This window comes from Durio zibethinus, chromosome 19 (genome assembly GCF_047325235.1).
Source record: "Durio zibethinus cultivar Kanyao isolate XHJ-2024 chromosome 19, ASM4732523v1, whole genome shotgun sequence".
In the NCBI taxonomy this organism is placed as follows: Eukaryota; Viridiplantae; Streptophyta; class Magnoliopsida; order Malvales; family Malvaceae; genus Durio; species Durio zibethinus.
In genome coordinates this window covers 1,556,713-1,572,504 of record NC_143180.1, presented here as the reverse complement: position 1 = coordinate 1,572,504, position 15,792 = coordinate 1,556,713, and the positions used below count along the sequence as shown (strand labels likewise).

General features: G+C 31.6%; 4 protein-coding genes across 5 annotated transcripts; all 4 read right to left on the bottom strand.

Moving 5' to 3' along the window:
- Positions 1–751: 751 nt before the first annotated feature.
- On the bottom strand, positions 752–4,702 carry LOC111309746 (putative receptor-like protein kinase At3g47110). Its single transcript, XM_022908752.2, has 3 exons — positions 1,859–4,702; positions 1,300–1,689; positions 752–1,088 (listed from the first exon to the last, which is right to left on the bottom strand). Exons 1-2 carry the CDS (start codon positions 4,575–4,577, stop codon positions 1,343–1,345), a joined length of 3,066 nt encoding a protein of 1,021 aa, XP_022764487.2. The 5' UTR covers positions 4,578–4,702; the 3' UTR covers positions 752–1,088; positions 1,300–1,342.
- A 3,143-nt stretch (positions 4,703–7,845) lies between these two features.
- Positions 7,846–8,962, bottom strand: LOC149513292 (putative LRR receptor-like serine/threonine-protein kinase At3g47570). Its single transcript, XM_089748176.1, has 3 exons — positions 8,618–8,962; positions 8,052–8,438; positions 7,846–7,853 (listed from the first exon to the last, which is right to left on the bottom strand). The coding sequence occupies exons 1-3, from the start codon at positions 8,736–8,738 to the stop codon at positions 7,846–7,848; spliced, it is 516 nt and encodes a 171-aa protein (XP_089604302.1). The 5' UTR covers positions 8,739–8,962.
- Positions 8,963–9,330: 368 nt separating this feature from the next.
- On the bottom strand, positions 9,331–13,509 carry LOC111309475 (putative LRR receptor-like serine/threonine-protein kinase At3g47570). 2 transcript variants are annotated; one of them, XM_089748252.1, is made up of 3 exons: positions 10,657–13,499; positions 10,098–10,487; positions 9,333–9,932 (listed from the first exon to the last, which is right to left on the bottom strand). In XM_089748252.1, exons 1-3 carry the CDS (start codon positions 10,976–10,978, stop codon positions 9,925–9,927), a joined length of 720 nt encoding a protein of 239 aa, XP_089604378.1. In that variant the 5' UTR covers positions 10,979–13,499; the 3' UTR covers positions 9,333–9,924. The 2 variants fall into 2 exon arrangements, with proteins under 2 accessions (XP_089604379.1, XP_089604378.1); XM_089748253.1 differs by having other exon boundaries at positions 9,331–10,487; positions 10,657–13,509.
- On the bottom strand, positions 10,998–13,812 carry LOC149513291 (uncharacterized). Its single transcript, XM_089748175.1, has 4 exons — positions 13,615–13,812; positions 13,194–13,283; positions 11,134–13,140; positions 10,998–11,024 (listed from the first exon to the last, which is right to left on the bottom strand). The coding sequence occupies exons 1-4, from the start codon at positions 13,810–13,812 to the stop codon at positions 10,998–11,000; spliced, it is 2,322 nt and encodes a 773-aa protein (XP_089604301.1).
- Between the last annotated feature and the right edge of the window lie 1,980 nt (positions 13,813–15,792).

Below are 15,792 nucleotides of genomic sequence, written 5' to 3'. Positions count from 1 at the left end.
ACATATTAAAAATTAATAAAAAAATTAAACATACTCAATAATGAACGTCCAGTGGGGCTTGGGGACGAAGGCTCTCCCAAAAAAATTTTGAAAACCCTTTATTATATAATATATATTATAAATATTTCATATATATTTATATTAAATTAAATTGATTCTCACATTAAAATTGTTATTATTGTTTTGGCCAAACATTAAAATTATTATTTGTTAATTTTATTTTTTTATCTTTAACTTAAATTTATGTATTGTAATTTATAAAAAATTAAAATCATATTATTATTTGTCTGTTTATTTTGCCACAATCATTATTTAAATACCCTTAAAAATAATACTAAGTCATGTTCATACAAATTAAAAAATTAAGCTTCCCATTTTCTCAACATTCCAAGTCTTAATCCAAATACCAAAAGAATATTTGTTTAGCTAGTTCACTTACCTTCTCATATTTTTTACCGTTTTAATTTTTTTTTTTGTTTGATAAAATCTCAAACGAATTATATTAATTATTTGAAAATTTCATTTTTCTTAATATCTGTATTCGATATATATGCTATAAACATGAGTTTAGATATCAAACAATCCAAATTTATGAAAAAAAATTAATAAAAAAAGAGTATATCTATATTAGATATATATTCATATTTAACATTCAATCTCAATTTTGAATAACATAAAAAATAAAAAATATATATGTAAAATTTTAATTCATCTTTCCAAAATTAAATGTAAAAATCTGACACTCACCGTATCCTTATTTAACATATATCCATACATTCATTATGAGTAATAGTAACATAGAACCAAAGGAACTATCAATTTCAACAATTTAAAGCACCCATTAATAACCACGGATTGTGAATAAAAGAGTTGATGATGCAACAACAAAAGGGAAACATTAATACATTTTACACAAACAAATTATTGGTGGAAACACTCCCATATTTATTTTCTTTTCCCTAACCAAATTGCTTTTAGGAGAAACTGGGAGTCCTGCAAATACCATATAGATTGTGAATAAAAGAGAAAAGCTGCAGTTTAGCTGCCCTAAGGCTCCCAAGTCCAAATCAATATGGCCCCTTAGATACCTGCAACATATGAAAGCAAGGAAACCTTTAAACCATCATTTTTACTTTGATAGAATGTAACCAAAAAAACAAGTCACTTGTTAAAATCATTTAAACACGGCATTTATCTGAAAAAGTAATGGAAATTAATGTGCCTTGAGTCATGTAATGCTTAAGTATTTTGTTAAGAATAACGCTAATTGTTTACTTCGGCATAAAAAGAAATTATTACTTGCTGATTGACAAGCATATAGAGTTTGGCCCCCACAACGTATTCAAGTTGGGTGAAGCTTGTCTTTAATAGAACAAAGCTTGGTAACAACATCACTCATGCCCATCCGCTCACTAGGTGATTCAGCTGAACAAGTGAGCCCTATTTCATATATTGAATTCCAGCATTGGAGATGTCTATCAATTCCTTGACTGACTCCCTCCTGAAGAAGAAAGGGGTCCATAATCTCAATCACCCGTTCTGGCAAAGCAGCCACAACAAATTTGTAAAGGCTGAAACCTTCTTTGAACATTTCATCAGTCGGCCTTTTCCCCGTAAACATCTCTAGCAAGAGGATACCATAGCTATACACATCACCTTTTGTTGACAACTCGCTTCCCATGCCATATTCTACAATTAATTCATCACAAATTATCTGGTAAATAAATGCAGAGGAGATCTTTTGAAAATTATATAAAGTTAGCTAGCTTTAAATATACGATATTACATTCTGATGTGAAGCAATGTAGTCTTTTCTTGTAAAGCAAAAACTACTTTTAAATGAATAAAATGTACTTACCTGGTGGAGCATAACCAATAGTTCCTCTTAATCCAAGGGAGTTTGACTGACTAGAAGATTGGTTAAGCCTGTCTGCAAAAAGGATCTTTGCTAAGCCAAAGTCACTTACACGGCCAACCATTTCCTCATCAAGTAGAATATTGCTTGGCTTGAGGTCACAATGAATAACTGGTGTTTCACAATGATGGTGCAGATACTCCAATGCATGAGCAACATCTACAGCCACATTAATTCTTTGGGAGAAATTTAAGCTTTTAATCGTCTCCTGTTCATTCATGCCAGCAGATGGATGCAGCCAATCCTCCAAGCTTCCATTTTCCATGAACTCATATACCAATGCTTTAAAACCATTGCCTTGATAATCGACACCTGAAATTGCAGTTAATACTTTGACAAGATTCCGATGTCTAATGTTCAAGGCCTCACATTCAGCTATGAAACTCCTGGAAGCTCTACGATTCAAAAGATTAAGTACCTTAACGGCAACAACTATTCCACTTTCTTGAAGAATTCCTTTGTATACAGAACCAAAGCTACCTGAACCAACCAAATTTTGCGAGGAGAATCCATCGGTAGCCTTTAGGATGCTTCGGTATGATAGCTTCAAAAGTGAATTTTCTGCACAGGATGTTGTTGGCTGCTCTTTCTTCTTTCTAAGCCACAAAATGACGAGAAAAAGGAATACTGAAGTCACTCCTAAAATCACAATAACAACCGTAATTTTTAACTTGAGAGAATTGCTTGATCTTTTGATGGATGTTTTTGAGTTACATTTGGAGAAGTGTAACTCAGGGATTCCTCCACAAAGCTTACTATTTCCCTCAAGGAATGTAGCGGTTGCATTCTTAAAGACTCCTTCAATTGGTATCATACCATTGAAATCATTGAAAGACAGATTTAAATACCGTAATGACCCAAAGCTCACAAGAAATTCTGGAATCTCACCAGTAAGATTGTTATCAGCTATGTCTAATGATGTAAGACCTCTCAATGAACACAAAGATGAAGGAATGGGCCCTTTGAACAAATTGCCCTCCAAGAACAGGTACTCTAGACTTTCACAGCTACCAAGACTGTTTGGAAGCAAACCAGATAACTGGTTTTGAGAAACATCCAATTCACCTAGATTTTTGAGATTTCCTACTTCAATTGGAAGCATACCAATTAAATAGTTGGATGATAAGTCTAGTCGAATGGACAAGGATGAGAGTCCAAATACTTCACGGGGTATTGATCCACTAAGATTGTTATATGAAAGATCCAATATAACCAAATCTTCGCACTTACCTAGACTTAAAGGAATGTTGCCCCGAAGATTGTTACTATCTAATTGAAGTTTGGTTAACATTGTCAAATTTCCAACAGAATGGGGAATAGCTCCAGAAAGAAAATTATATTTAGCATTAATTTTCTTTAGCTTATGAAGCTTCCCAATAACAAGGGGAATGGAACCTGATAGCTGATTGTGTGATACCTCTAGCACCTCCAAATTAATGATCTTTTCAATCCCAGTAGGTATTCTTCCCCGTATTTTGTTCTTTTGAATTATGAAAAACGAAAGAGTGCTAGACAAATTGCTAATGCACTCGGGCAATACCCCATCAAAATTATTTTCGCCTATATGTAGATGTTTTAGTTTGGTAGCATTGGTAAAAGAACAGAGAAAGTTTAAGTCACTTGCTCCCCCACTTCCAAAATGGTTTCTAAATATGAAAAATGTTGATAGTTTATCCAGTTTTTCAAATGAAGGCAAGTTTCCACTAAGTTTGTTTTTTGAAACCTGAAGTGTCCTGAGGTTTGAGGCATTGGATATTGAAATCGGGAATTTTCCACTGATTTGGTTTCCCGAGATGGAAAAGAATTCAATATTAGGCATAGTGATTCCTAAGTCAGAAGGAAGAGTACCTCGAATCTTGTTTTCGCCAATATCAAAATCTCTGATATTTGAGAGATTGAAAATTGAGAAAGGAATATTACCAGAAATTGCATTTTGTGTTACAGAGAAAAATGAAAGATTTTTCAATTGGCCAAGAGCTTCAGGTATAGCCCCACTTAGTCCATTCCCAGCCAAAGAAAGTTTCACCAGAGACGATAAGTTCCACAAGGAAAGGGGGATACTCCCTCTTAAACTGTTGTTGCTTAAACTTAACAATTTCAGGTTTGACAAGAGACCAAGCCAACCAGGTATTTCTCCGGTTAGCTGGTTGCCTCTCATATGAACAAATGTAAGCTTAGAACAACCAGATAAATTGGAAGGAATTTTACCACTTATAGAGTTATTGGACAGTTGCAATATTTCCAATCTTCTTAAACGTCCAATTTCTTGGGGAATTTCGTTGTGGAAGCTATTGTCTCCAAGATTCAACACCCTGAGAAAGCTCAAATTTCCAATGTATGGTGATACAAAACCCACAAGTTTTAGGTATTGTAGTTCTAACCTGGTGACTCTCCGATGCCTGTGACCGCATGTAACACCATGCCACTGGCAGAAGTGCATGGAACTATTCCAGGATTGCATAACCCCGAGTTGATCACCAGTTATCTTGGCTTTAAACTCCAGTAATGCTTGTTGATCTGTGTCATTTCCACTAACTACATGAGTTGCTAAACCGAGCAAGTTAAGCCCCTGTAGGTTGAAGCATGAGAAAAGAAATAGAACTTCAACGTAAACAAAGAAAAAAGAGCTAGACATTTTCAAATGCTTGCTCGATAGCTCCATCAACTTAAATCAATATCTTAATTGGTGAGATTGGTTTCATTTTATAGTGCTTCGTTCATCAACAAGAACTAAAGTGCAATATGAACTCTAATTTATCCTGCGGTATCTCCCGTCCCATGGTTCAAGTTTTGTGACCTCAAAAGTCATGCATAGGGTCCCTTCTTTTATCCTAGGTTTTTTTTTTTATCATAATTGAGCCATATTTTCTAAACTAATATACTTTCCCTGTGTGTATATATATATATATATATTCATTTTTATTATTGTTTGAGCTGACTGAATTTCAGCTAACCGACCCCACCACAAGACATCCAATTGGTTGGTGGTTGTGAAATGGGAAAACGGGGTTGGTAATAGAGGCTGAAGAGCCAGCACTATCAAATGGTGCGTTGGCGTCTGGCCTCAGGCAGAGACTGAGTGTGCTTTTTACCATCAGGTTTGTATATAGGATTCGCTAGAGAGCATTTTACATATAAATTTTTATTATAATATCATAATTAATTAAAATTAATTAAAAATTATATAAAAATCGTTTACTTAAAAATATGAATTTTAATAAATTTTTATGAATTCATAGTAATATTAAATTATAATTAATTAATTATATTACAATAATTATAAATAATATGTTTTTGATATTGTAATATCTCCTTCCAACTTATGATGAATAATAATTTTCCTGCCTAAATTGGATTATTGAATATCTTAATTTTACTTAATTGGACCGAAAGAAATCCGTTTGCTGCCGTCTAAAAATTCTCATGCCGTGTCCTGAGGTGAAGAAACTTGACTAAGTAAACTGATAAATGTTGATACCGCGTCTTGAGGCGTGGAAAAAAGATAACAAGGTCCTACTTTCTTTGCCAGCTAAAAAGTTTCAACTTTGTTTCACACTATAAATTTAATTAGTTTCCACTTTTTCTGCTCACTAATAATGGGATAGTGATAATTTTTTTTATTTGAATATATTTATTTTTAAAATTGTAAATAAATAGTATATGTACTCTCCTAGAAGAATAAACTGTAAAAAGGAAAAAAAAAAAGAAAAAAATAAGATTGCTTCATCAAAATAAATGAAAAATTGATTTCCTTATGCGACATTTATTTTCATTTCCGGTATTAATTGTAAGTCTTTTAAAAGACATTGTAGACTTGATCAATGAGAGCATTTTATTTAAAATTATTATAGTATAATTTTAATTAATTAAAATCCAGAATTGTATTAAATTAATCAAAATTTTATATAAAACTCATATTTATAAATAATGGATATTTTATATAAGTTTTTATTATGATTAGATAATTGTAATATTATAAAAAAAAATTGTAAATAATATTCTTCCTGATCAATGGAACAAAGATTTGGAGAATCTGACCTTGAAATTGCAATGAAAAATAAAAAACTGGGTCTGCTGCAGTTGGGTCTACTCTAACCTGATTTCATGGGTGTGAACTCTTTTATTTCTTTTATTGAAAGTCAAATAACTCAAACGAGACTTAAGTTTGTTCGATTTTTTAAAGTATTTATGGTCTATACATACCCAATCGATATGAAGCTCCAAATCTTCAAATATATTAAAAAATTTTTAAAATTAAACATTACCAATATCAAACGTTCAGTGGAGCTTGAAAACGAAGGCTATCCCAAAAAATTACTTGAAAACCCTTTATTATGTAATATATTATAAATATTTCATATAAGTTTATGTTGCATTAAATTGATTCTCTCATTAAAATTAAAATTATTATTATTTTGGCCAAACATTAAAATTATTAATTGTTAATTTTATTTTTTATCTTTAACTGAAATTTATATGTTATAATTTATGAAAAATTAAATTTATTTTATCATGATTATTATCTATGTACCCTTAAAAGTAATGTCAAGTCATATTCATATAAACTCAAAAAAACAAATTAAGTTTTTAATTTTCTTAACATTCCAAGTCTTCATCCAAATACCAAAAGAATTTTTTTTTTTTAGCCAAAGCACTTATCATCTCATATTTTTTTGACTATTTTTTATGTTTATTTTTTTCTTTGATAAGATCTCAAATGAATTATATTAATTGCTCGAATTTTTCATTTATTTTAAAATATCCGTATTTGACATACATGCTATAACATGAGTTTAGAGGTCAAACAATCTAGACTTATGAAAAATTCAAATAAAAATTGAGTATATCTATATTAGATACATATTCATATTTAAACTTAATCTCAAATTTGAATAACATAAAAAAATACATATATACAAGTTTGATCCTTCAAAACTAAATGTGAAGATCTGACGCCCAATCGATATTTAACATACAGTACATTCACTCTGAATAATAGTAACATAAAACAAAAAGAACAATCAATTTTAACAATTTAAAGCACCCATTAATAGCCACGGACTGCGAATAAAAGAGTTGATGATGCAACAACAAAAAGCAAACATTATGCAAATTACAGAAACAAATTATTGGTGGAAACATTCCCATATTTTTTTTTCTCTAAGCAAAATGCTTTTAGGAGAAATTGCGAGTCCTGCAAATCTGATTATGAATAATAGAGAAAAGTTGCAGTTTTTTATCAATGGTAAAAGAAAATGAAATTTGGCAAGGAAGGTTACCACTCAAGTGATGTCATCAGCTAATTTCTTATTAATCAGTCAGATAATTAACTGCAAAGAGCACCGCCCCTTGCCTATATTTCACATGATTCTGCTTCCTTTCTTAACTACTATATAAAAGAACTAAGAAAATTACCATTGGATTCAAGGAAAAAAATAAACTCAATACTTTAATGTCATCGTAAAGTGTTTGTGGAGAATTACTTGAAAATTAGATCCCAATTGCTATGACATATCAGGAAAAACAAAGAGGAAAAACATGGTTGGACAATAAGAAGAAATAAACACAACAATGAGAAGCAGCAGCAGCAGCAACATGTGTTGTAGAACAACATATTAACATTAATAACGAACACAACATTCTAATTTGATGATGCGAAAAGGAAAGGAATTTATGGAGGTAATACTCCATGTTTATTTTCTGATTTGATAACAATTCACTAGTGGTTGATGCAACAACAAAAAGGATACAAAATACAAATTACACACAAATTATTGATGAAAATACTCCCATAATTATTTTCTTTTCTTGAAACAAAAAGCTTTTAGGAGAAACTGGAAGTCCTACAAATACTAGATAGATTGTGAATAAAAGAGAATATCTGCACTTTGCCTGACCTAGGGCTCTCAAGTCCATATCAATATGGTACATTAGATAGCTGCAACATATGAAAACAAGGAAACCCTTAAACCATCACATTTACTTTGACAGAATGTAACAAAAATCATTTTATTTGTTCGAACACAGCAATTATCTGAAAAGAATGGAAATTAATGTGCCTTAGGTCATGTAATGGTTAAGTTTTTTGTTAAGAATAATGCTAATTCTTTACTTCAGCATAAGAAGAAATTATTACCTGCTGATTGACCAGCATATGGAGTTTGGCCCTCATGACGTATCCGAGTTGGGTAAAGCTTGTCCCTAATAGAACAAAGCTTGGTAACATCACTCATGCCTATCCGCTTACTTGGTGCTTCAGCTGTACAAGTGGGTCCTAGTTCAAATATTGAATTCCAGCATTGGAGATGTCTGTCAATTACTCGTCTGACTCCCTCCTGAAGAAGAATGGGATCTATAATCTCAACCACCCGTTCTGGCAAAGCAGCCATAACAAACTTGTAAAGGCTGAAACCTTCTTTGAACATTTCATCAGTCGGCCTTCTCTCCGTAAACATCTTTAGCAAAAGTATGCCATAGCTATACACATCACCTTTTGTTGACAACTCGCTTCCCGTGCCATATTCTACAGTTAATTCATCACAAATTATATATTGCAATAATTGCAGATGAGATCTCTTGAAAAATATATAAAGATAGCCTTTCACATCCAAGCTCTAAATATACGAAATTACATTCTGATTTGAAGTAATGTAATCTTTTCTTGTTAAAAAAAATGCTTTTAAATGAATAAAGTGTACTTACCTGGTGGAACATAACCAATAGTTCCTCTTAATCCAAGAGAGCTTGACTGACTAGAAGAATGGTTAAGCCTGTTTGTAAAAAGGATCTTTGCTAAGCCAAAGTCACTTATATGACCAAGCATTGCCCCATCAAGTAGAATATTGCCTGGCTCGAGGTCACAATGAATAATTGGTGTTTCACAATGCTGGTGCAAATATAAAAAATATTTTAAAAAAAAGGCAAAAAAAGCAATAAAAAGTTTTAAAATTTAAAACATTTTTTTAAAACAAAAAAAAAAAATGAAGAGTGTCACGATGCACCCAAATTAAGTTTTTGTATAGGGACAAAATTTATCTAATTGATGAATTTTTTTAAAAAAATTATAAAAAGAAAATGAGAAAATTAAAAAAAAAAAAAAAAAGCTTGGTAAAGTGAATCCCACCAAAAAAATTGAAATTTTTAAAAATATATTTATATAATTTTAAAAAATTAAAAAAAATTAAAAATTTGGAAAAAAAAATTAAAAAGGGAAAAAAAGCAAAAAAAGAAAAAAGCAACTTGTGCCATGTGGCACAATAAAAAGAAAGTATTTGGGTGTCCGTACACTAAAAAATTAAACTATAGCTTATAAATTTTACTACAATTATATCAAGTGTTGTCAAACTGATATATAAAGTTATCAAAATTTTACCAAATTTAATGGAAATTATATCACAATTACGTTTCTTTAGTTACCAAGCTTTGGGCTTATTTGGACTAGTAAGGTTGTGATTTTGCCCATTGCCTAATCAGCCAGATAGTTAAAATAATTACTTCGAAAAAAGAATGAACAGAATAATGTCCAAAACATTATTGCAGATGGTAAAGTGGTTGAGGAGAATTACTTGGAAATTAGATCCCAGATTCCTAAGACATATCAGCAAAAAAAAGAAAAAAACAAGGAAAAACTAATGAGTAGCAACAAAAAAAGTTGTAAAACAGCATATTACCATTAATTACCCGCATAACTATGCAACTTAATGATGCAAAAAGGAAAGGAATTTGTGTTTAATACAAATTACAAACACACTTATTGGAGTTAATACTCCATATTTATTTTCTGATTTGATAATAATCCACTAGTTGATAATGCAACAACAAAAAAGAAACATTAATACAAATTACACACAAATTGTAGGTGGAAATACTCCCATATTTATTTTCTTTTCTTTAAGCAGAAAGCTTTTAGGAGATGTTGGGAATCCTGCAAACACTAGATAGATTGTCAATAAAAGAAAATATCTGCACTTTGCCTAACCAAAGCCTTTCAAGTCCATTGATATGGCACCTCAGATACCTACAAACATATGCAAACAAGGAAATCTCTAAACCAACATATTTACTTTGACAGAATGCAACCAAAGAACATATTTTACTTGTTCAAATCATCTAAATGCAGGATTTATCTTAAAATTAGTGGAAATTAACGTGCCTGTTTATAAGAATAAGAAGACATTATTACCTGCTGATTGAGCAGCATATCGAGTTTGGCCCTCACGATGTAATCTAGTTGGATGAAGCTTGCCTCTAATAGCACAAAGCTTGGTGACAACATCACTTATGTCCATCCGCTCACTTGGTGATTCAGCAGAACAAGCGACTCCTATTTCAAATATCGAATTCCAGCATTGGAGATGTTTGTCAATTCCTCGTCTCACCCCATATTGAAGAAGAATGGGATCTATAATCTCAACCACCCATTCTTGCAATGCAACCACAACAAATTTGTGAAGGCTGAAACCTTCTTTGAACATTTCGTCAGTCGGCCTTTTCCCTGTAAACATCTCTAGCAAGAGGATGCCATAGCTATACACATCACCTTTCATCGATAACTCGCTTCCAATGCCATATTCTACAATTAATTCATCATAAATTATATATAACAATAATTGCAGAGGAGATTTCCTGAACAATATAGCCATATTCTAAACACTAAACATACGAGGTTACATTCTGATTTGAAGTAAGGTAGTCTTTTCTTCTTAAAAAAAATTGCTTTTAAATGAATAAAGTGTACTTACCTGGTGGAGCACAACCAATAGTTCCTCTTAATCCGAGAGAGCTTGACTGATTAGAAGGATGGTTAAGCTTGTCTGCAGAAAGGATCTTTGCTAAGCCAAAGTCACTTATATGACCAACCATTTCCTCATCAAGTAGAATATTGCTTGGCTTGAGGTCACAATGAATAATTGGTGTTCCACAATTATGGTGCAGATACTCCAGTGCATGAGCAACATCTACAGCCACATTAACTCTTTGGGAGAAATTCAGGTTTCTTATTGTCTCCTGTTCATTCATCACAGCAGATGGATGCAGCCAATCCTCCAAGCTTCCGTTTGCCATGAACTCATATACCAATGCTTTAAAACCATTGCCTTGATAATCGATCCTGAAATTGCAGTTAATACCTTGACAAGATTCCGATGTCTAATGTTCTTCATGGCTTCACATTCAGCTAAGAAACTCCTGGAAGCTCTACGATTCAGAAGATTACGTACCTTAACGGCAATAACTACTCTACTCTCTTGAAGAATTCCTTTGTATACAGAACCAAAGCTACCTGAACCAACCATATTTTGCGAGGAGAATCCGTTAGTAGCCTTTAGGATGCTTCCGTATGATAATTTTAAAAGTGAATTTTCTGCACAAGTTGTTGTCGGTTGCTCTTTCTTTTTTCTAAACCACAAAATGAGGAAAAGATGGAACATCGAAGCCTCTCCTAAAATCACAATAACAACCACAATTTTTAATTTGAGAGAATTACTTGATCTTTTGATGGATGTTTTTGAGTTACATTTGGAGAAGTGTAACTCAGGGATTCCTCCACAAAGCTTACTATTTCCCTCAAGGAATGTAGCAGTTGCATTCTTAAAGACTCCTTCAATTGGTATCATACCATTGAAATCGTTGAAAGACAGATTTAAATACCGTAATGACCCAAAACTCACAAAAAATTCTGGAATCTCACCAGTAAGATTATTATCAGATATGTCTAATGATGTAAGACCTCTCAACGAACACAAAGACGAAGGAATGGGCCCTTCGAACAAATTGCCATCCAATAACAGGTACTCTAGACTTTCACAGCTACCAAGACTATTTGGAAGCAAACCAGATAACTGGTTTTGAGAAACATCCAATTCACCTAGATTTTTGAGATTTCCTACTTCAATTGGAAGCATACCAATTAAATAGTTGGATGATAAGTCTAGTCGAATGGACAAGGATGAGAGTCCAAATACTTCACGGGGTATTGATCCACTAAGATTGTTATATGAAAGATCCAATATAACCAAATCTTCGCACTTACCTAGACTTAAAGGAATGTTGCCCCGAAGATTGTTACTATCTAATTGAAGTTCGGTTAACATTGTCAAATTTCCAACAGAATGGGGAATAGCTCCAGAAAGAAAATTATATTTAGCATTAATTTTCTTTAGCTTATGAAGCTTCCCAATAACAAGGGGAATGGAACCTGATAGCTGATTGTGTGATACCTCTAGCACCTCCAAATTAATGATCTTTTCAATCCCAGTAGGTATTCTTCCCCGTATTTTGTTCTTTTGAATTATGAAAAACGAAAGAGTGCTAGACAAATTGCTAATGCAGTCGGGCAATACCCCATCAAAATTATTTTCGCCTATATGTAGATGTTTTAGTTTGGTAGCATTGGTAAAAGAACAGAGAAAGTTTAAGTCACTTGCTCCCCCACTTCCAAAATGGTTTCTAAATATGAAAAATGTTGATAGTTTATCCAGTTTTTCAAATGAAGGCAAGTTTCCACTAAGTTTGTTTTTTGAAACCTGAAGTGTCCTGAGGTTTGAGGCATTGGATATTGAAATCGGGAATTTTCCACTGATTTGGTTTCCCGAGATGGAAAAGAATTCAATATTAGGCATAGTGATTCCCAAGTTAGAAGGAAGAGTGCCTTGAATCTTGTTTTCGCCAATATCAAAATCTCTGATATTTGAGAGATTGAAAATTGAGACAGGAATATTACCCGAAATTGCATTTTCTGCTGCAGAGAAAAATGAAAGATTTCTCAGTTGCCCAAGAGCTTCAGGTATAGCCTCGCTTAGTCCATTCCGAGCCAAAGAAAGAGTCTTCAGAGACGATAAGTTCCCCAAGGAAGGGGGGATACTCCCTCTTAAACTGTTGTTGGATAAACTTAACAATTTCAGGTTTGACAAGAGACCAAGCCAACTAGGTATTTCTCCGGTTAGCTGGTTGCCTCTCATATGAACAAATGTAAGCTTAGAACAAGCAGATAAATTGGAAGGAATTAAACCACTTAGAGAGTTATTGGACAGTTGTAATATTTTCAATCTTCTTAAACGTCCAATTTCATGAGGAATTTCGTTGTTGAAGTTGTTGTCTCCAAGATTCAATACCCTGAGAAAGCTCAAATTTCCAATGTATGGTGATACAGAACCCACCAGTTTTAGGTATTGTAGTTCTAACCTGGTGACTCTCTGATGTCTGCGACCGCATGTAACACCATGCCACTGACAGAAGTGCATGGAACTATTCCAGGATTGCATAACCCTGAGTTGATCACCGTTATCTTGGCTTTGAACTCCAGTAATGCTTGTTGATCTGTGTCATTTCCGCTAACTACATGGGTTGCTAAAGCAAGCAAGTTAAGCCCCTGCAGATTAAAGCATGAAAGAAGAATTATGACTTTAATGTAAACAAAGAAGAAAGAGTAAGACATTTTCAAATGGTTGCTCGATAGCTCCATTAACTCGAATCAATATCTTAATTGGTGAGATTGGTTTGCATTTTGTAGTGCTTCGTTCAGCAACAAGAACTAAAGTGCAATATGAACTCTGATTTGTCCTGCTGTATCTTCCGTCAAATGGTTCACGTTTTGTGACTTCAAAAGTCAATGTGGCTAGAATTAGCATAGGGTTCCTTTTTTTATCCTAGGTTTTTTTTTTAATCATAATTGAGCCATATTTTCTAAACTAAATGCTTACCCTCTTTCTATATACGTATATATTCATCTTTATCATTGTTTGAGCTGACCGAATTTCAGCAAACCGACCCCACCACAAGACATCCAATTGGTTGTGACATGGGAAAATGGGTTTGGTAATAGAGGCTGAAGAGCCAGCACTATCAAATGGTGCATTGGTGTTTGGACTCGAGCAGGGAGCGAGCGTGGTTTTTACCATCAGGTTTGTATATAGGACTTGCTCGAGATCATATCGCATATAATTTTTTATTATAATATTATATTTAATTAATATTAATTAAAAATTATATAAAAATCTTTTACTTAAAAATATGAATTTTAATAAATTTTTATGAATTTAACTTATTATTAAATTTTAATTAATTAATTATATTACAACAATTATAAATAATATGTTTTTGCTATTCTAATATCACTTTCCAAACTTATGATTAATAATTTTCCTACCTAAATTGGATTATTGAGTATCTTAATTTTACTTAATTGGACCGTAAGATATCCGTTTGCTGCCATCTAAAAATTCTGATGCCGTGTCCTGAGGTGAAGAAACTTGACTATGGAAAAGAAGTAATGATACCGTGTCTTGAGGTGTAGAAAAAAGGTAACAAGGTCCTACTTTCTTTGACAACTAAAAAGTTCCAGCTTTATTTCACGCTCTGAATTTAATTAGTTTTCATTTTTTCTGCTCACTAATATTGGGATAGTGATAAAAAATTTGTTATTTGATTATTTTTATTCTTAAAATTGTAAATAAATAGTATATGTACTCTCCTAGAAGAATAACCTGTAAAAAGGAAAAAAAAAAAAAAAAGAAAGAAAAAATAAGATTTCTTCATCAAAATAAATGAAAAATTGATTTCCTTATGTGACGTTTATTTTCATTTCCGGTATTAATTGAAAGTCTTTTAAAAGACTTTGTAGACTTGATCAATGAGAGCATTTTATTTAAAATTATTATAGTATAATTTTAATTAATTAAAATTCAGAATTGTATTAAATTAATCAAAATTTTATATAAAACTCATATTTATAAATAATGGATATTTATATAAATTTTTATTATGATTAGATAATTGTAATATTATAAAAAAAAAATTGTAAATAATAGTCTTCCTGATCAATGGAACAAAGATTTGGAGAATCTGACCTTGAAATGGCAAAGAAAAATGAAAGACTGGGTATGCTGCAATTGGGTTTACTCTAACCTGATTTCATGGGTGTGAACTCTTTTATTTTTTTTATTGCAAGTCAAATAACTCAAACGAGACTTTCGATTTTTCATAATTTTTTCAAAGTATTTATGGTCTATTCATACCCAATAGAGATGAAGGTCCAAATCTTCAAATATATTAAAATTTTTTAAAAATTAAACATTACCGATATCAAACGTTTAGTGGAGCTTGAAAATGTAGGCTCTCCCAATAAAATAATTGAAAACCCTTTATTATATAATATATTATAAATATTTCATATATATTTATATTACATTAAATTGATTCTCATTAAAATTAAAATTATTATTATTTTGGGCAAACATTAAAATTATTAATTGTTAATTTTATTTTTTATCTTTAACTAAAATTTATGTATTATAATTTATAAAAAATTAAAATTATATTATTATTTATCTATTTATTTTATCATGATCATTATTTATGTACCTTTAGGAGTAATATTAAGTCATATTCATATAAACTCAAAAAAATAAATTGTTAGAGATTTTCAAAATAAAATATGAGAAATAATCTCATATTGAAAAAGAAAAGAAATAAAGATAGATAGTTAAGTTTGTTTAAAATAGATAGATAAATATGTTCAAAATGAACTATTTTATCTGTTCAAAAACAGATAGTTTTTGTTTATTTTGTTTATTCAAAATAGAAAATGACACTTATCTATTTATAAAAGGCTCATTTGGTTTTGTGAAAATATACAAAAACAACTTTTGGAATTCTCTTTCTTTCTTCAAACTTTAAATTTCGTTTATAAAAGTTTTGTTGCAGAAACTTTTGTAAAAATTCAATAATCTTGTGATATGCTAATGATTGCTTGGTTAACTGATTTTGTTAGTGCAAAACGTAGTTAGTCACTAGGTTTCATTGTATCCTTAAAGTTTATTGCTTGTAACCCTTGTACACACCTACTAAGTAAATAATACAGTAGGGGCAAATAAAACTTT

Coding starts and splice junctions, on each gene's coding strand:
- LOC111309746 (XM_022908752.2), bottom strand. CDS start 4,577: ATGGAGCTATCGAGCAAGCATTTGAAAATGTCTAGCTCTTTTTTCTTT. Junction 1,690..1,858: donor TATTGGTTATGCTCCACCAG/GTAAGTACATTT, acceptor AATTAATTGTAG/AATATGGCATGGGAAGCGAG.
- LOC149513292 (XM_089748176.1), bottom strand. CDS start 8,738: ATGCTTGGTCATATAAGTGACTTTGGCTTAGCAAAGATCCTTTTTACA. Junction 8,439..8,617: donor TATTGGTTATGTTCCACCAG/GTAAGTACACTT, acceptor AATTAACTGTAG/AATATGGCACGGGAAGCGAG.
- LOC111309475 (XM_089748253.1), bottom strand. CDS start 10,978: ATGGCAAACGGAAGCTTGGAGGATTGGCTGCATCCATCTGCTGTGATG. Junction 10,488..10,656: donor TATTGGTTGTGCTCCACCAG/GTAAGTACACTT, acceptor AATTAATTGTAG/AATATGGCATTGGAAGCGAG.
- LOC149513291 (XM_089748175.1), bottom strand. CDS start 13,812: ATGGTAAAAACCACGCTCGCTCCCTGCTCGAGTCCAAACACCAATGCA. Junction 13,284..13,614: donor TATACGTATATAGAAAGAGG/GTAAGCATTTAG, acceptor TTTAATCTGCAG/GGGCTTAACTTGCTTGCTTT. Junction 11,025..11,133: donor GAGTAGTTATTGCCGTTAAG/GTACGTAATCTT, acceptor CTGCAATTTCAG/GATCGATTATCAAGGCAATG.